At 38.5% G+C, this 20,052-nt stretch overlaps 2 protein-coding genes across 4 annotated transcripts; both read right to left on the bottom strand.

Moving 5' to 3' along the window:
* Window positions 1–365: 365 nt before the first annotated feature.
* LOC136679543 (zinc finger protein ZFP2-like) lies at window positions 366–4,318 on the bottom strand. Of its 2 annotated transcripts, none has more exons than XM_066658136.1 (2): window positions 4,263–4,318; window positions 366–1,772 (listed from the first exon to the last, which is right to left on the bottom strand). In XM_066658136.1, exon 2 carries the CDS (start codon window positions 1,655–1,657, stop codon window positions 596–598), a length of 1,062 nt encoding a protein of 353 aa, XP_066514233.1. In that variant the 5' UTR covers window positions 1,658–1,772; window positions 4,263–4,318; the 3' UTR covers window positions 366–595. The 2 variants fall into 2 exon arrangements, with proteins under 2 accessions (XP_066514233.1, XP_066514234.1); XM_066658137.1 differs by lacking the exon at window positions 4,263–4,318 and adding an exon at window positions 4,094–4,251.
* Window positions 4,319–7,907: 3,589 nt separating this feature from the next.
* Window positions 7,908–15,102, bottom strand: LOC136679264 (NGFI-A-binding protein 1-like). Of its 2 annotated transcripts, XM_066657700.1 has the most exons (9): window positions 15,014–15,102; window positions 13,138–13,440; window positions 12,590–13,005; window positions 12,097–12,227; window positions 11,656–11,710; window positions 10,311–10,430; window positions 9,942–10,041; window positions 9,635–9,799; window positions 7,908–9,217 (listed from the first exon to the last, which is right to left on the bottom strand). In XM_066657700.1, the coding sequence occupies exons 2-9, from the start codon at window positions 13,436–13,438 to the stop codon at window positions 9,141–9,143; spliced, it is 1,365 nt and encodes a 454-aa protein (XP_066513797.1). In that variant the 5' UTR covers window positions 13,439–13,440; window positions 15,014–15,102; the 3' UTR covers window positions 7,908–9,140. The 2 variants fall into 2 exon arrangements, with proteins under 2 accessions (XP_066513797.1, XP_066513798.1); XM_066657701.1 differs by lacking the exons at window positions 11,656–11,710; window positions 12,097–12,227.
* Window positions 15,103–20,052: the final 4,950 nt, after the last annotated feature.

The raw sequence follows: 20,052 nt of genomic DNA on the forward strand, positions 1-20,052 counted from the left end.
GTTATTGGTTAGAACGGTGCAATGGTCATTGCTGATTGGAGAAACATCATGTCAATCAGCGCTAATCCAGCGCGCACTTTATTCCTCCTAAACGAAGTGGAGTGATAAAATGAAGATTTATCAGTATGTGTTTGATTGGGAAGCAATTTGAAATATATGCTTTCAAAATGAAAAGCAAATCATAATTTTTAAAGTATCTGACAGAATTTTCTCCAAATGCGACATCTCCATAGCAATGGTCCAAAGTCTCACATTAGAATGTGGCTGGAGTTTTAATGTTGCATATAAAATAAACATTACACTGATGAAGACATGACAGCATAGCTGCTCATTCACTTTCTTTATTGGAAGACAAGTCCCTCAAAATGTTACATAATTTTCCTCTGCATACAAAGTACACATGTCCATCAAAGAGGTCTCCAAATCCCCAAATATTAAACAGATTTAAGGACAATTTAGTTCTTAGATAATAATAAGTAATTAGCTTATTTATATTATTGTTTGTTGATGACTAAGCACACTCTGCTATTTTCCAAATTAAAATAAAACAAACATGATAATCAGTAGAACTCCCCAACCAGCAGCAAACAAGTCATCAGAGAGTTCTTAGCTCCTTCTTAATGCATTTATGCTTCTTTAAATCCAAACGTCCAAAGGTGCTTCCACACTGTGTGCAGTGGTATTTTTTTTGTTCTGCATAAGTGCAGTGATGTTTTTGAAGATTTCTTTGCTTAGTAAAGCTCTTCCCACACACTGAACATTGATATGATTTCTCTTCTGTGTGAATACGTTTGTGTCTTTGAAAACTACTCTGATCATTAAAGCTTTTCCCACATTCAGTGCAATGATATGGTTTCTCCCCAGTGTGAATGCGCTGATGTCTTTGGAAATTACTCTGTTGAGTAAAACTTTGCCCGCATTCTGAACAGGAATATGGTTTCAATCCAGTGTGAATGCGCTGGTGTATTTGGAGATTACTCTGTTGAGTAAAACTTTGCTCACATTCTGAACAAGAAAACGGTTTCTCTCCTGTGTGAATTCGCTGGTGTCTCTGAAGATGACTTTGTGTAGTAAAACTTTGACCACACTCTGAGCAAGAATACGGTTTTTCTCCGGTGTGAATGCGCTGGTGTGTTTGGAGGTTACTTTGTGTAGTAAAACCCTGCCCACACACTAAGCACTGATATGGCTTCTCTCCAGTATGAATGCGGCAATGTCTTTGAAGATTAGTCAACTGATTAAAACTATTACCACACTCTGAACAGTAATACGGTTTCTCTCCTGTGTGAATGTTCTGGTGTGTTAGTCGATTGCGCCGTAAAGTAAAGCTTTGTCCACACACTGTACAGGAATACGGTTTCTCTCCTGTATGAACGTATTGATGTTGTTGGAGAGAATTTTTTTGAGTAAAACTTTTCCCACACTCTGAGCACTGGTAAGGTTTTTCTCCAGTATGAATGCGCTGGTGTCTTTTGAGAGAACTCTGCAGAGTAAAACACTTCCCACAGTCTGAGCAGTCATACATTTTCCCTTTGTCTGCATTTGTCTGCGTTTTTCGGCCAGATGTGTTTGAGTTAGGAATAGCTGTGGATGTTTCCAGAGAAATAGTGCTTTCACAGACTGTATCCTCACATTTAATCTCTCCTGATTTCAACATTGTGATATATTCCTCTTAATTGGGTTTCTTGAAGTATTTATGGAAGTAGAACTGTCTCAGACACTAGGAGCAGGAGAAAACCCACAGACTTGCAAATTTGACATGATTTTCTTTTCTGGATGAGAAAAAGGAAAATAAAGGTTAATATTACAAAATAAATTGTAATGATTGAGATTTTGATATGTCAGAAATATGTCATGCTAGTCTTTTACATTCTCATTCATGCTTTGGGAGGTATTCAGTGCTTCATACTTGTAAAGTGAAACCAATTAGAATCCATGACTCAATGAATCTAATGTGCAACTGTAGCACTTTTCAGTGGAACAAGATTGCTACCCGCAATTTTTTAAATATATTTTTTGATTATTTTACAACTGTATGTAGTTTAAGGCAAGATGATGCTTGCAGGTCTGAGAAGTCACACCTTGAGGAAAGGAACTGCTTTTGGTGTGGTGAACGATGTCGGATTTCCTACTCAGAAAGCTAGGGTAGCATCACCAGGCCGTAATTCACAATCTAAGATGGCTACCTGTTTATCAACCGTGTGTAAAAGCAGCATTATCTTAAAGGCTAAGCACCAGCTATATGAAAGTGTCAAACAAATAAATACAGTGGAATTTGAGTTCCTAACTTGTGTTTATTGATAGTCATAAAACATGTTATTTCTTACTAATTCAACGAATAAGGTTTAAAAGACCGTTGGTCCCCCCCCAACGGTGTTCAGAAACTCTAATAGATGTCTTGCATGTGACGTAGATGGTGGACAACAACTCTAGCTAGAAGTTGCACTTAATTTAATGCAAAATGACGAAAATGTGTGTTGTTTTTGGCTGCAATAGTTAAATGTACAGTGGGACATCTGTGCACAAATGGCCCAAAGATCCCAAAATATCCAGAAAATGGACTAAATTTGTCAACTTTAAATGGGCACTTTGGAAAGGACCATCCGCTCACTCCGTTATCTGTAGCTCATTTCACTGGCGCTTTTCCAACAATATCGGCATGTAAGGAAACCAACGAAAGGTGTTCAAGAGCCTCTGTATACATGGAGGTAAACAGGGTAAGTACACTTACTTGGCCTGTTTTAGTTGGTGTTAGTTAACGTTAGCTTGACTTGCTAAACTCGGTGGCTCAGATTATATTCGGCTACGTAGTTGCATTACGGAGGTTTATAGTGTCGGATGAATTCGAGTTTGACTTCGATCACATTTACAAGAATAATGGTACCTCTAAATTTGAGTTTAGCTTATTGCTAGGCTATTGTAATGAATAATGTTTGTTATTTAGCTAGCTAGATACTGTCATAACAGTCAATCATAACGGTGTTTTACCGCGGCGTTGTTCAGCTGTTGTCCACCAGTTGACGTCATGGTTGCGTTCAAGAATTTCCATAGCGAGCTCGGGTTTTTCTGTCAATTTAATAAAATTGTCAGTTTTAAAGCAAATTAAGCTGCTATTTTCATTTTAATTAATACTTATATATGTAAGTAACTAAAATAATGTGAAATATTCATGGAGGTCTATTAAATGGTGTTTAGCCTTTAAAGTGTATTAGTACTACTGTTTATTGGTGTGCCATTAAATTTGTCGTCCACAGTACTATCCAACCAATCTACGTGAGCGTACATGGTGTTTAAAGGCATAATACACTGCATGATGCACTATTATCAACTGATTTCACAAACAATGAACACCTAGGACATAGGGTTTTCTGAATGTTTAACTGGAACACAGTCAGTTCGGGTGTGAATTCATTCCCAGTTAGGACAACTGATTTAAGAGGTAAATAGAAGGCAACATGAGCTGAGGCAGAGTGAAGTTAGGCTTGTGGAGTTTCAAGTAACCACAGAGGTGAAACATACACTCCTGACCTCAGATCTCTGCTCTGTAAGACCCAAGTGCTTTAGATTTTCAGAGCTAAATCCACATTATGTTTTGGCTTTTAGGGAGGTGGGCTGTGTGGGGTTCATCATAGCCCCACACAAGGAAATGTTGGTAAGGGTGTGAAGTCATCCAACATGGCTCCCCATATCCCCATAGTCCCCCAGACACATCTTGTGCTGCAGAAGAGTTTGGCTGTGTTTGAAACTGCTTTTTGCTCTGTCATCTCCAAATTTGTAATTATTCTGACTAGCAAACGTTAGCGTACCGGTATCCTGGCAACACCGTGACGTATGGCCTTTGAAGCGGTTCTTAGACGCGGGTCATCATACAGCATGGGCAGCAAGGCATCGAGGCTGCAACTTTCTGTCTTAGACATAGCATTTGTGTGAATTTTGTGTATAGTTCTGTTTAATAAATATTAGTAATGTCGCCCTCTGTCCCTAAGACACATAGAAAACTGCAATGCTGCAAATACACCCTCCTTTCTTAGTATACAGTGTATGCACAGTAGGTTTTACTCTAGAAGCTACTTCAGAAAAAAAATTCGGTTACCTGTGTAATTGTCGGTTTCTTTACAATAAAACTCGAATTTGAAATAGCATCTCAGTCATGTTTCCCATCATTTTCATATTAGTTTTCAGAAAGAGAACATTTATACACACGTTTCTGTGAAAATCAGTCAATTAATTAGTGTAAATTACTGGGGAAAAACTCTTTCTACCTTTAATAAAACATCCTGATTTCATCTCCGACACAGATCTCCTGATTCTCTCTCTGCCACAGTCCACGCTCCGTTTAGCCCCACACAACCTGGGCTACCATTGGCTGGAAGTTCAAAGGGGCTTCTCTCTGATTGGGCTGTTGCCTTTGACACACGGGTCTCGTTGATATTAGGGCGTTTCCACTGCCGCGCAGGCGGGCAGCAGGTTACACTGCACTGCTGCTCGAACAAACTATATCTTTAAGGAACAGGCGCTAGCATAATCTGTGTTTGTCAAAGAACGTTATATTTATTCACATGCACCACGCTAACAGAGAGAAAGGTTCATGTGTAATTGTTTTGTGCAGTGATTAAAAATGTTTTCCACACCGAGGTGCTGCTAAGCTAGCAGTTCACAAGCCTGAATTATTATTATGGTTGTTTTATAAAACGAAAGATGCTTCAGTCCTCGGCCTAAACCACATCACGTGTGGATGTCAGACACTTTGGTGAAGGTGTCGCACTTCTGGCCCATTGAAACCTGCATGTGAACAAAATTTGTTCCACAAATTACAAATGCCTAATATCACATAAATAAATCAACACAATGAATGTTAAAGGGTGTTACAAATTTTATTGTGCTTATTTAACAGTGGTGAATTTGCTGTGAGCCAGGCACAGCAGATAACTAAACAAACAATGCATGCTTCTTGGACCTGAACTGATTGATAAATGAGGCTCTTACTTAATTTTGAGCAACAATTTAGATAACATTTACTATTACATTTCATTATTTTGATTTCATGATTTGTTTTCATGATTGCAATTTAAAGTTTGCAGATCTGGGAACTTTGTTATGAGTCATTTCTATCGTTCTTTTTGTCAGTGACGTGAAATTTTCACATGTCACCAGTATTGTAACAGTGAAAACAATGAATAACATATATTAGTTTTATTCTGGGGCAGCAGAGCCAGCACTAAAATTGAAGAAGTATGAGCAAAATGAGAGACTTATCACTGCTTAACATGTTTAAAATGTTTTTAATATGAGTAGGTTCTAAATGACAAATTGGTAGTCCACATTCCATGGACTGTAACAGCTAAGGTGAAAGGAAAGTGAGCATGCAAGTTCACTAGAAGTGCATCACTACAGTTCTGCCTTGTGGTCACTTCTGTTACAGCAACTGTTCTATTAAAAGAGAGGGGTCGTACAGGCCTAAACGGTTTAATGCTTGATAAAGCCTTGAAAAAGGCTAAAATGTTTGATATACACAGAGAATGAAATCAAAACTGTGTTTTTGCCTTCTCTCCCTTATTGTTATTGTGTTCTTGTCTTATGGTTTGCTTTCTGAATACTGTTACACTGTGATTTTCTAGGTCTCGATATTATCTGAGCTGAATATTAAAGCTGGAGTATGTGATTTTTATAGGAACCAGTGTAAGCCAGTTTTGAAAAAATCCCACTTGAAAAATCTAAACTGAAATGGCAAGGCTTGATAAGTTGCACAGCGTGTCACACTCAAACACAATCCCCTTACCTCATGTCTCCTTCACATGTAAGAAAAGTATGGCATCAAAATAGGGCCAAATTGTTTGAGAACCAAAAACAAATCCATTACTTTAGATGTTTGATCTTGGCTACTGTACAAGTTTAGAAAACACTAATGTTAAAAAAATTAAAAGCATAACTAAAAAACTAATCCCAAAATTACAGTTTTGTGGCCTAAATATAAAAGTATATATTGGGTTGCTTTTGGGATCTAAAGATTTCAGGAAATATAACAAAACGACGTACTCCATCTTTAAATTGAGTATCATAATGGTGCAACTCTATTAAGATTATTTTTGAATAAATATGTTGTTCTGTACTCCTCCCACTTCCTGTATATGTAGAGGAATTTGTTCCTTTTAGTGACCTGTTGGATTTTACTGGTATTTTGTATTTAAATCAGTGGTAAAGAAGTTAAAAACGTCTTCACTTTCTTATCACTTCTCTGACATTTCTTCACTCACACACCCACACCCACACTGTGTTCTGCTGGTCTGAAAAGTAAGATGTTATCTGAGATATTGATGTCAGTGTGGGTGTACACAGCTGCTGAGATTAAAGTGATAGTCCAGCAAAAATCAAATCCCTCTTCACCTCAAGCAGTCGATCGAACAAAACCTTTGTTAAATACTGAGATGTGACAAGACTTTTTGTAAAATGTACCTTTCATAAGAGACTTACCAGTTCAGTGAATGGAACCAGACGCCCAAACCTCTTAAAACCTAATCTCTTAAAATCAACAGGTTGAGAAACAATTGGTTTGAAACCTATTTTAAAATCCATTCATGGTGGGCAAAACCCTTTTTGAGGTAAAGAACTGATTTAGACATATTTTATGATGATGACTACCATCAACATAATTTCATATAAAACTGTTTCGATGGGTGGAGTTCACTGCTGTTTATGGAGAAGAAATACAGTGCTGTATTGGCAGCATGGAAACGGCTAGTTTCATTCACCACCATAGTAAAGTAATAATGGTCCACAAGTTTCAGTGCAATCAGCCACTTCAAACCTAAACTATCACTTTTTTACATCTGAATAGAGGGAATTTTGAAAGACAGGTGGCATTGTCCTTTAAAGGCTGTTGTATCTGTCATGATGATGATGATGATGAAGGTGCGTCACAGTGGTTGATTCCCACTCTCTCATACATATTCCCGCCCACGCACAGCAGGGTTACCGCGGAGATGTCATTGCTTCGCCCACAGGAGACTGTGTGTGTGTGCGAGCGTGTTTTCTCTTCACTGATACGCCTACACAGTGTGTGTGTGTACGTGTGTGCATGCGTGTGAATATAAGCTCTTATGATGTGTGAACATCTGTGGTTTGTATTTAGGCATATCTGGTCCTACAGGAAGTACATACTCTTTTAGGTCACACTTTTAAAAAAATATATTGTGTAAAAAAAAGTGTAACACTTTACTGAAGTGCTTATTAGTTAATGTGTACAAAAAGCTGGGGAACACCTACAGCACAGTTCAAAAGCCAGATAAGTATTAAAGACCCCCTTCTCTGAAAATCAAGTGTTTACTCTTAACATGGCTGTGGTGTTATTTGGTAGGAGACCCATCAATAGCAAAATATTGACTCAAATCATTTTGGCAGAGAAACTGCACTATTTCAGAGACAGTCTTGAATGTGACTGGCAGGGTTACTTTTGTCAAAACCTAAAGAAATAAGCTTGTAGAAAGGGCTTTCAATCTGCAGTTCTGCAGCAGTAACTTCTAAATATGTTACTGGATGAATAGAGTTGGGTTTTAGGGGGTTAATCAATGACCAACTGGAAATATATGATGAAATATGATGACATTCTATTCTAAGAAATCTGTAGCCACACATCAAATGTTTGCACTGCCTGCATGGGCTTTTCCCATGCCCCTTTATTAATATTAAGGTCTGGTCTCTGGATGTCTGAAAAACACTGGCAGCTTTATTTTCTTCTTTTGTGTCTATTTCTTTTTCCTAGTAAGGGCTTCTTTTTGTTCCTGACCATTAGGGTTTATGATAAAACATAGTCCTATGGAAACTGATGTGTGAAAAAACAGGCTTACTGTGTTTTGACTTCACCTTTTATAAAAGATAAAAATTTATTTGTACAGATTAAAATCAACTTGAATGTACAAAACAAGGGTATACATAACAATCCACACTACAGAAATGAAAAAATAAAACCCACACAAATACAAAACCAGACCAGTGATTTAATTATGTAATCTGGTCTTCTAATAAAGATATATAAATTCTAGTAAGCTCTGAGGCCTGATAGACATTAGGAAAGGTCACATCCAACACTGACTATAACGTCACATTACATTGACAACTGTGATACACAGCTTACACAACACTTTACACACACAGTCGCTCAAAGTTGTTCTCTTTAAATGTGTCTTTACTCAATATTGAAAATGTTTTGAATGCCCATAATATTACAAAATGATGATTAAAAGCTTCAATTATGATTCTATACTATATATTTTTCTCTTAGTACCACCACACAACAACCACTTCATTAGAAAGACCCTCTTTCTACTGCCACATATGTATACCTTCTACTTACACACACTGTCCAATTTATCAGAGGACACAATGATATTATAGGGGTTTTTATAAACACCTAAGCATCAGTGCGCAGTCTGTTGTGAGCAGTCCATCAGCTAAAAATCACTGGTCAGACCCTGAGCATTGAAGAAGGGCTAGAGAATGGACAGAACACTACACACCAAAACAAGAACTAAAGTCTCTACCTGAACAACAACAGTGTGAAGGGGTTTCCAGTAAAGTGGCCATGGAGCGTTTACTGAACAGTGTGTCACTATGCTCACAACTCGCACATACCAGTAAATTCTGTCTTTTATTCAATGAATATTTATAAAAGGGACTTGACTATATTCACTCATTTACGGAAGTTGGCGAAGAAAGTAAACAAGAAGAAAGACACATGCTAACACAACAATGTGCAACAATGTATGGCCACAAACACATACTATTCTATAATAACTAGACCAGCTAGATAATATATGTTTTTCGATATATATATATTTACACCATTTATGCCATTTGAACATCAAATTTATTGTGAAAACTAAACTAGTAAACTAAAAATTTACAAAAATGGAGATACATGTTTTTCTTTCAACAGCAAACATATACAAATCGAAATAGAGCAAAAATGACCAGGAATTAAAACTCCTTACATTAATTCAGGAAGGTTTTTTTCTGTCGCCTGTAATGTTTCGAGGCTTTGTTATGTTACCATTCTACCATATGTGACAGATGGACATTTTTTCCAGCAGTATCTTTTAAGGCAGGAAGGGGCAATGGAAAGTCCAGACTAATGGCAGTTTCTGCTATCTAGACTCTTCTGGTTCTGATTTGACCTTTGTGTAGTCCACAGGGCAGAGCTCTCTCTGGGACATCCAGTTTTCTGTATTTACAGGAGAATACAAAACTATAATAAAACTCTTGACATGTACATCATAACAATGTTAAAATGAAGGACCAATATAAATTAATTGATTAACAGAGATCAATAAGCAAGAACTAACAGTAAATAAGGAAATACAAACAATTCAGTCTAGTTAGCTAAATTGCAAATCTAGTTAAAATGTGAATGTCATAGATTTAGCAGTTAGTGTTCTCCTCTATGTATGTTAGCATACATGCCTTCCAGATACATTAGGCACCAGTACATCTTTTCAAACTGCCGTTAACCACATAATTGGACTCAGCATACTTGGAGAAGGTCATTAAGTGTTATAATTCTGTTACATCAACTCATCACCTTTGGGGGATATTAACTTTTAATTCATAAACTGGTTGGCTAAGAGTGCAAATATCTGACCTGTTTTCTCAGTTGTGTCTGTTTCTGAGTTCCACTCAGAGTTCTGTTTATGGCGATGTTTGTGGTGTTGCTTCAGTTCATTTGCTAACTGTCGGCCTAATGGGATTTCTCCTTTAGACTCATTCCGACCAATCACATACAGACCTACGGATTGGTTTGCTGAAACTGGAGAGAGAGAAAGAAATATGTCAAAAAAAAAGAAAAAAGAGATGGAAAAGTGAGGGAGAAAGACAGGAAAAAAGGGGAGGAAGGTAAAGATATGTGTGTGTGAGAGGGAGAGAGAAAGTATGTACAGTATGAATTGCACCTGGTGTGTGGCTGGTTCTGGAGTCAGAGAATCTGAGGGCAGGTGTTTGAATGTTGTGGGGATGAACTGCAGTGTCCTGCAACGCAGAGTCTAATTGCATCTACACACACACACACATACACAAAGAGAGATAGAGAAAGACAGACCTTAACCAAGTGTCTGTGTTAAATATTTCAAGTTAAATAAACTCCTGACAGTGTTATACTAGAGCCTGTAAGTTAGGGTTTGCATATTAGTTTCTCATTATGTTTAATGGGACTATTACCATTGTGCCATGAAGCTTGTCAAACTTTGCAACAGTAACGATTAACCATATTTTTAAGTGGAGCTTCTCTTGTTCCTACTGAACTACTAGTAAAGGTGCTGTACCTGTAAAGCCTGTGTGATGCTCTCTTCTCCTTGAGTTTTAACACAGGCTAACCTCTCCCTCAGAGCTTTCTGTTGCATGTGGAGGAGATACAGAGAGTCCTGTAGACCATAAACACCTTCCTGGAGATCGAGAGAGAGAGAGAGAGAGAGAGAGAGAGTTTTTGAAAATAAGGTTAATCTGATGTTTGTGCTTTTCCACCAGATGTTGAAACACTGCTTTGAGGATTTGATGGCATTAGTGAGGTCAGGTACATCTGGATCAAAATTATCCCAGACCTACTGTTTGAAGCTTCACAGTTCCACTTATCCACAGCCCCAAGCTTGGGGGTATTTTTACCCCTCTAGCTGGCACTTGGCATTGGGTTTGGAGACATAGAGATAATGTGTCACATTTTATTGTTCACTGCCTTCCTGTTGTGAGTATACAACTGGCCAAATAAAGTAGATGAATGTATTCAAAAACCTTTGGATAAATACTGCAGCTAACGCAATGGAAAATGAAGAAAAACCCTTCATTATTCACCCTGCAGGAGTGTTAACGTCTGAATTTCTGTAGAGCGCTAACTCACGGCCCTGGCATTTACGCAGTTTAAAAAAACTCCACACTGAGTCATCACCACCTTCATCATCATCATCACTAGTCTGTAAAAGCTGCTGAGTCACTCCTCTGCCCAAGCAAGCCTTGCTGAGCTACAGTTAAAGTTATATTTCAGCAAAATCTCAAACAACTGGCATGTTATTGCATTGAGATTCTTTTTCCTGTTTATGCAGATAATTGTATGTCGTACTGTCATAAACCACAGAATTCTAGTAGACATTACTAAACAGCAAGTTTTTAGGCAGGTGTGTATGCAGTTAGCATGATGCTAATTCATTCTGTAAAGCTTTGATAACTTGGTAGTAATATTAGCCTAACCCTAGCTGAAATGCAAAATTAAACAAAATTTCACACACAAACCATGACTATATTTGGCAAGTCTGTAAGTTCTGGTTCAAATCTTATGTTTCATCAAAACAATACAACTTCCAGGAGCGCACCAGTGAGTGACATCAACGATAACACTCCTGAGATTAACGCACACACACACACACACACACACACACACACAGAACTGTGATTCAGAGGTGCTAGTGGGAGCTATAAAACCCCCACTGAGACCCAAACTGACATCAAATGAGATAATTTACTGTATTTAAATATATTTATCAGAATCACTGAATAATATATAAGTGCTTGGATATATTATGTTCCTTATTATATATGCCATAAACCAAAATAAAATATCCAAAAGGGTTGTTTACTTTTAAGTTTCTAAACTTTCTGCAATTTGGAGGCACTCCTCACCTCCATTTTAATTCGTTTGGGCGACACTAACTCCTCCTCTTCCTCTCCACCAGGCCTAAAAAACAAATTTCGAAGGTTAACGTTAGAAACCCAGAAAGAAGTGTGCAAAGACTAAGTGGCCAAATACTTAGTTGTGGGCTTGATGTTTGTATGAGCCAATGACTTTCTTGCAGATTGTAATACACTACAGGAAGTGTAGAGGGTGATAAAAGCCCCCATAATGAGCTTCAATTAAGTTAAAACATTCATGGTTCAAATATTCACTTAATTAATAAATGAATAGATAGTAGACTGGTGGCAAGCCTCAAAAAGACATTAAAATTATGACATATTTCAAACACTCTCCTCCACTGTGACAGAAGGTGGAGTCTTGCCCAGGGATGCTTATTGGTCTTACCATGCTATGTGTGTGTCTGTGTGTGTGTGTGTGTGTGCATGCACCTGTTCTTAAAGATGTGTCTGTAGGTGACTTCTCTTGAGATGTTTCTGGCCAAAGAGAAGAGCTGATCTCTGTGTGTGAGCAAACCTGCATCCCACAAACACAACTGAGCCGCAGCCTCGTTTACTACCAGCTACACGCATACATACATATACAACACACACACACACACACACACACACACACACACACACAAAGAAACAAACTTAAAAAAAACATAGGCACTAAACTATCACAAACATTTATCTACCAAATTGGACAGAAGCATTGTAAAGCATTGCATACTTATACTAAACCAAGCTACTGCCTTTTTAAAAGAAGACAGGAGATTTTAACCTAAAATTAAAAGCCATAGTAACAGCTCAAAAACATGTTTATTGTCAATGGAAAAACCTGACAGAAGTCATATTTATTAGCTTCTTAAAACTACTGCACATACACACATATCCACCCTAGGGTGCTCTAATTTCTTCAACGATGATTTCGAGACCTCACCTCATGAGTGGTCAGTGGTCTGCCGTCTCGTCTCTTGGAGTCAAAGCGTCCATAGATGGCGCTGTATTTGCGAATCTCCTCCTCTCTCTGTGGGTCATCCTCACGCAGGTCGCAGAGACGGCTGATGGTTCGGCTGAGCTTCTTATTGCCACGGAGACGCCCCTTTACCTCAGCCGGGTTGCTCCTGGGTAGAGTAGATGCCAAAATCTGCACACACTCTGACACACAGCGCCGCATCCCGGGTTCAATTGCCTCAGTTGGCTCTCCACTCCAGCAGGGGGAGCCGGAGTAGGTGGGGGAGGGACTTTCAGACACCGGGGAACCTGATCCATCCCCTAAACCACAGGGGCTCACGCTCCAGGTCCCGGGCTCCAACAGCGGTGATTTTTGTCCCACACTGGTCCCAGTCTGTGGCTCTTTAGGTGTAAAACAATTTAAATCAGTTGACTTGAAAAGTGTATATATAAGTTTATAAAATACACACACACACACACACACACACACACACACACACACACATACACACACACATACATACACACACATACCTTCTTGCAGCTTAAACACAGGGATGCTGCAGGCAGGAAGTGATGTCAGTGGCTGGTCGAAGAGGGTGGGGTTAGTGACCCAATCTCGTAGGGCCTTCTGCAGGCGACGCACATGCAGTGGTTTGGTTGCCATGCCAACAAGTGACATGATCTCCAGGAACTCCTCCTCTGCTGCTTCACAAAGTTGCTGCACATCATCGCCGCCCTGCTGGACGAACGCAGCATAATAACTCAGCAGATTGGCCCTCTGTAAAACACGGTAGAGCTGCAGCTCTCCAACGGAGCGAGGGATCAATGACATCACTAGAGGGAAAGAAAGAGTGGCAGAGCATGAACAGAGTGGGGGATAATATATTTAGATGCAAAATACCTCATGGAACTGTCTTCTAACTCACTCACTCACTGACATGTAGGAATTGCACCACATGCGTATTGCTTACTAACACATTAAGGGATGGCTCCAGAATGGGCTTCTCTTTTGCCTGGCATCAAGGACATGTTGTGTCCTTCTTTATTAGAAGTTCATTGGTTGCCAACAACTTGGATCTACAAAGATGCTCGCGTACCTTGCCAGTACAGCCACTGTCCATTACATTGTGTGAAAATTGTATGATGAAAGGACCAATTGAAATGCCCCAAAATTATGTTTTACAATGACTTCCAATAAGAATTAAGTTTTTTCCATGTCTAAAAAGTTACTATTTTGGAGATACATAGTTTTCTTTGAACAGTCATAATATTATTTCTGAATTTATCCCCACATGCACACACACACACAGAGGCATGTCACAATAATTATATTATTGACTTATTGTACAACATATGGACATTACGTCGATAATTTTTCTCTTGTCTCTCAGTTGTGAAGTAGACAGATGTATTTGTTTGTTAAATAAAAATAATGTCAAAATTATTTTATTTCCAAATAAAATATCTGAATATTTTTAAGTTTTTGCAAAAAGTTCAATCCTCTTTAAAGGAGTAACTGCCTTATTATGCTGCTATAATTATATCAGTGTAATAAAATGTCATTAATATCACACTTATTTCTGGAACAATATATTTATTCATTCATTGTCTAATCGCTTGTCCAGTTCTGGGTCGCGGTTGGTACAATATATCAACCACATAAAAATGACTATCGTGGCAGGTCCACACACACACACACTAGTGACATTAGGGCAGAGAGCACACACACACACACGGAGTGGCAGGCAGTCATTCCCACCGCCTGGGAAGCCAATTTTATAACAATTTTAGGTTAAAAAGGCAGTTTCCGGAGAAGACCGCATCTTTTCAAAATGCTAACACAGTGTCACTGGACCTCAACATGCTTAGAGGAGTCCAATAGATGCTCAGTTCTGTTATTTTAACTAAATAATACTTGCAATGGAGTTTTAACCACTAAACAAAACTATGGTAAAACAATAATGTCTCGGACATTGGCCGTATGTTCATAGGAGGCAGACGTCTGGTTCCATTCAGGACCACTGTCAACAATTCTGTTCTAGAACCTGTATTCACATTAAACCAAACAAACTCTCAGTCACATGTTTACATCTTTATCTCTTCTAATGTGCTAAATTATTATGCAATTACATTTTTAAATACACATAATTGCCATGTAAGTATATGCCTGTTCTATTAAGGCTTACGTACAAAACAAAGTCAATCATCACAAAGACATCGCAACAGTCTACAACAGAACAGCGCATGCAGGACTGCACCTTCAGAACGACACACACACACACCCGCAAACACGCACGCACACACACACACACACACACACACACACAAACACACACACACACTCATGCTCGTGCAGGGTTCGCGTTCCATATGGTCATATTGTTTATTATATTTTGTTGACACTGACCTGCTCGCGCTCCGCTCCTCCGTTCAGCTCGAGATCTGTGAGTGTGTGTATTCGTGCGTGTGTTCGTGTGTTACACACCTTCTGTCCCCTCCCCTTCTCCACACTGCACTGTGTGTGTGTGTGTGTGTGTGCGTGTGTGTGTGTGTGTGTGCGTGTGTATGAGGGATATTCCGTTCGGTCGCTGCCTCGTCCTCGTCACTCCCACGCTGGCTGCCTGACGCAAATCCCCGCGTAGGCGACAACAACGAGCGCGAGGAGGGGCCCCGCGCTCTCTTACACACAAGCCGTTTCCCGCCACTTTTAATAATTAAATAAATAAATAAATAAATAAACTAACAGCATGCTATGTGAGAAACCTGTTTGGGACATTGTTTCTTTCTGACGAAGATCTTTATTTATTTGTGATCTCAATTTTTGACATTAAATATAAAATATAAACTATTGTACTATTGTATGTTTTTTTAAATTTAAAAGGGACATACATTTATGTACATGTATACATACATGTTTACACGGTTCTCTGGGGTCTGAATAAAATATCTGTGACATGCCTGAAAATACCACAAAGATTAAACAACACAGCAATTTCTCCCTAAACATCCCTGTTCAGAACAAGCAGTTCCAGTGCCTGTTCCTTTAAATGAACATAAGCCTCTGTTTACACCAAATGCCAGAAAGCCCAGTGAATCATGAGGAGCAGAAAATCATTATTTTGCAGGACTGCCTACTGGCCTACAGGAGGCATTTTCGCTTGACTGACTGACTCCCAATGTGGAAACACGCATGTGTGAGTTAGTTTGGAGACGTTTGGTGCATTTCCACAGACATTTGCAAACCAGAAAAATTAGTTCCCAGCTGGAACCAAAGAACAGTAGGAACTTCAGCGTGAACTGTGTCTGCATAAAAAGAAATAACACAGGAATACATGTTTGTGTGTGTTTCTGGGGCTGTGTTTGACGCAACACCATAAACGTTGGCCAGAGCCTTGGCTCGGCGTTGGTTAGTTCACAAACTCAGTAGGACGGCTCGGAGCTCTGCAACATTAACACACGTATTATATCTCAGAGAGAGAGGAGGACTGCCAAATTTGTCATATTTCCCGTGAGTGAGTGTCTTGGGTGGGGAGACATTTTGTGGTGTTAGTGTGTTTATAAAACTCTATATAGCTGCACAGAGCCACATTAAACTACACATGCTTTAACCCATTACACTGAATAAATAAGTAGTTGTAATTCTTCAAATCAACGCAGTGCTCGTGGTCTTCTTTGTTCCTTGGTGGTAGATCATCTTATATTTATATTTAAATAAAATTAAGAATAAAAACACTGATGCCAGTGTTACATATTATGAACAAAACGTTGTGCTCCTTTTTTAATTTTTGCATTTATTATGTACAACACATTCACATAATAAAAACACATGTAAACAAAGACATTGATATGATGCACCAAAGCTTCTCCAGACCTTCCAGTGACAAGGGTATGTACTTTGAGCTTTCTGTTTTCTACATCTCTGTGACAATGGCTATATGACTAATAGCGGTCCGGCAAAAAACTAGGCTTGGCTAGTTTCTCTATGCTCTTGTTTTTGTCATCTTTGTTATGTCCTCTTTCTTCTCTGTAATCATTTTCATCATATTATTTAGCTTGGTATTATGTTTATCTTTTGTTTTACTCCTTAAACCTCTGAAGCTCCTGCTCTGTACATAAGATTCAGTGATCCAACCAATGATCGGCCCAAGTTTTTTGAAAAAAAAAAAAAAAAAAAAAAAAACTCACTTCGATCAAATTTGGCTTTGGTAGGAGCTCCACTCCCAAAGTGATTTTTTTCCATAACATGCCCTTTTTAACATACAGTTTCCTGTTGTTAGATTCCAAAAGGGAATTATTCAGAATCATTTAGTTAGAGCAAAATTGTCTGTTTCCGAACAGGATTTCTGATGGGAGTAACCTCAATCTTGAACACAAAAAATGTGTGTGTATGTGTGTGTGTGTGTCTGAGAGAGAGAGAGAGAGAGAGAGAGAGAAAGAGATTCTTCTAATACTCTGAGCCTATCAGGGTGAGTCAGGCATAACATCCCACACACGCACCTCCTACACCTTGTCACCTACACACACACACACACACGCATGTATCCACGCATGCACGCACACACATACACACACACACACACACACATACACACAAACACACACACACACACACACACCTCTCTTTCTCTCTCGCTCCCTCCCATTTTCTGTTTTTCTAGCCATATTTATATTTATATTTATATATGCATACATATGTCACTAAGCTGGAATTTCTTTTAGGCTGCAAGATAACCATTATTAACCAGTAATAAACGTGTCTATTAACACTTAGTAATAGTTGGAAACTTTATATTAGGTGCTGTGGTATGTGCTTTTTGGACATTTATGTTTGGAATGTGTTTCTGTTGTAAGTGTGAATTCAGTAAGGTTGAACATTAAATAACTATGCATTTTTAGACACGTCTCAGGACTAATCTAATTATCTACAAAGCACAGGAAATGTGACAATTGTCAGTTATCTTCTTATCTGACTTCCTTATCTGGGCCTGGTGTGGGTGGAGGAGGTGGAGGCTACTGTTCATTCAAATCAGAATATGCAAATAGAAGAGTTTCCAGGAGTCAGTTAGAGCAAATCTTGTAGACGTGTAGATCTGCACAAATGGGTTTGACCTAAATTTTCGCTGAAGGTTAATGGATCTAATGGTGTAATGGTGCCCTTGAGCAAAGCACAATACCCACAACTGCTCCCTGGGCTCCAGGGATGGATGCCCCTCACTCTGGGTGTGTGTTCATAGCCTCTAGTGCACTAGCGCAGTGGTTCACAAACATTTGCTCTGCAAAAATGACACATTTAATCTCCTCAGTGATTGGTATGAGCTTGCTTTGAGACATGCCTCAACATATTTTCTTGTTTTTCCTTTGGAATTTGTGGCTTGAGAAAAGTCATTAGCTGCAGCATGTTTAGCCTTCACAAACTTGTCCATCTTTTGCTAGCAGTGCTCAAAGGTGTGTAGCTCATTTGCCTTGCTGTGCCCCCCCAACTTTGGGAACCATTGCACTAGTGTGTGTGTGTGTGTGTGTGTGTTCACTGCCACAGACTGGTTAAATATGAAAGACCCATTTTGTTTTATTTTGTACAATGACAAATAATTGGACATTAAGCACATTAAGGTATACTGAAGGATAATAGACCTCCAAAAAACTACACAGTAAATTCACCAGTGTTAAATCAACACTATTAGTGTTAAATTAACACTGTTGGTGTAATAATTTAACACTCTCAGTGTTAACATTAACAGTGTTGATTTAACACTGGTGAATTTGCTGTGTAGTTAGTTTGAAGCTAAAGACCACTGAGGAGACGTAGACCACCAGACTCTCAAGGAACATAGTCAGAGCTGCACAATATTGAAGAGAAAATTTTCTCATGAATGAAATGGTTTTAATTTAGTCACAACCACACACAGGCCCTTTTATTTATTATTTTATTATCTGTTGGGAAGCCACACGTTTCCTCTTTAACTTATGAAACCAGCAACTTCTTGAATCTTTTGAACCACTGCTAACACAAGGCCATTAGTCAAGGTTTCACTGAACATGTTTTTCATTGGAGAATGATGATAGATGTAGCTGTTGGGAGTTTTCTTACATGTCAATAAGACATGCAGCAAGTGGAACGTGTGTGAAAAAAATATCTTATTAAGCAGTGGCATTTCCGAAGTTTAGAGAAGTGGCTTTTGAAGGAGAGCTGAATGTAGGAAATGGGACATTTTCAATTGGATTTATTTATTTTTATTTTCATAAACTGGATTACACTAGTTTTTACACTGGATTAACTGGTTCCTACACAATCACCTTCTCCAGCTTTAACATAAGACCACATTGTACAAGGCACAATGTGGCATGGTATCGTTAAAGCACCTGGTGTAAAATAGGGGTAAGAGCCCATGGGCAAAACTCCAAATACTACATTTGCAAAAAAAAAAAAAAAAGTACCAAAAAATATGTAAGTCCCTCAGGATAAGAGCAATGACAAATGCCATAAAAGGTAATACCTCACTGGGGACTGAACTAGCAATCATTGAAACATATTACTATAGGCTTAATTTCAAAATATACTGTTTATATATACTATACTGAAATAATAAGCAGGTAGCTTCACTGCTTCCTGGAAAATCATGTTTTTTGAAACTAATAATTAGATTACCAGCCAACTTGTGTGGCTCTGTGCTAGATCACAGCTGCTGACCTTCTCTGCTCCTTATGTGTGTGGGCGAGAGAGAGAAGGAGAGAGAGAAAGAGAGAGAGAGAGAGAGAGAGAGAGAGAGATACACAGCCTTGACAACAACCCTTCTTTGATTAGCTTATAAAGTCATGTGAAAAACAAAGTACACGCTCTATATATACTATGATTTTACATACCTGGTGAGCAACACATGACAAATAACACAATGTTATTATTTATTAAACACTAGGCCAAAATGCTGAAGCAGTATGTCAAAAATTAGTTATGCTCTTACTAATCTAATACCTTTGATTATCTGCAAGTGTGACTACCTCTATACAAGCAGAAGTCTTGACATTCATGTGTTTGTTAACACAATTCCAATGTTGAAAGACATCAACAGTAATCTCAGAGAAGGTCTTGCCCATCAGTTAGGTAAGGTTTATAAGACAATTTCCAAGCAATTTGAAGTGGGAAACATTATTTACAATTGGAAAACACTGAACATTGGTTGCCAATCTTCCCAGGAAATTCCAAGTAAATTTCTCACAAAGTCAGACTGCAATGCTCAGAGAAAAACCCAAGAACTACATCTCAGACTCTATAGGCCTATGGAGCAGATTTTTCACTTTATGTACAAACCGGATTCCAAAAATTTTTTCCACTAAACAAATTGTGAATAAAAACTGAATGCAATGATGTGGAGAGGGCAAATGTCAATATTTTATTCATAATAGAACATAGATGACAGATCAAAAGTTTAATCTGAGTAAATGTAACAT

The sequence above is a fragment of the Hoplias malabaricus genome, chromosome Y (assembly GCF_029633855.1).
Source record: "Hoplias malabaricus isolate fHopMal1 chromosome Y, fHopMal1.hap1, whole genome shotgun sequence".
NCBI lineage: Eukaryota > Metazoa > Chordata > Actinopteri > Characiformes > Erythrinidae > Hoplias > Hoplias malabaricus.

Excerpts from the sequence above, each read along its gene's own strand:
- LOC136679264 (XM_066657700.1), bottom strand. The coding sequence starts at position 13,438 with ATGTCATTGATCCCTCGCTCCGTTGGAGAGCTGCAGCTCTACCGTGTT. Across the intron at positions 10,431-11,655 it reads CCAAACGAATTAAAATGGAG|GAAGGTGTTTATGGTCTACA; the intron begins GTGAGGAGTGCC and ends CTCGATCTCCAG. Across the intron at positions 10,042-10,310 it reads GCATCACACAGGCTTTACAG|ATGCAATTAGACTCTGCGTT; the intron begins GTACAGCACCTT and ends GTGTGTGTGTAG.
- LOC136679543 (XM_066658136.1), bottom strand. The coding sequence starts at position 1,657 with ATGTTGAAATCAGGAGAGATTAAATGTGAGGATACAGTCTGTGAAAGC.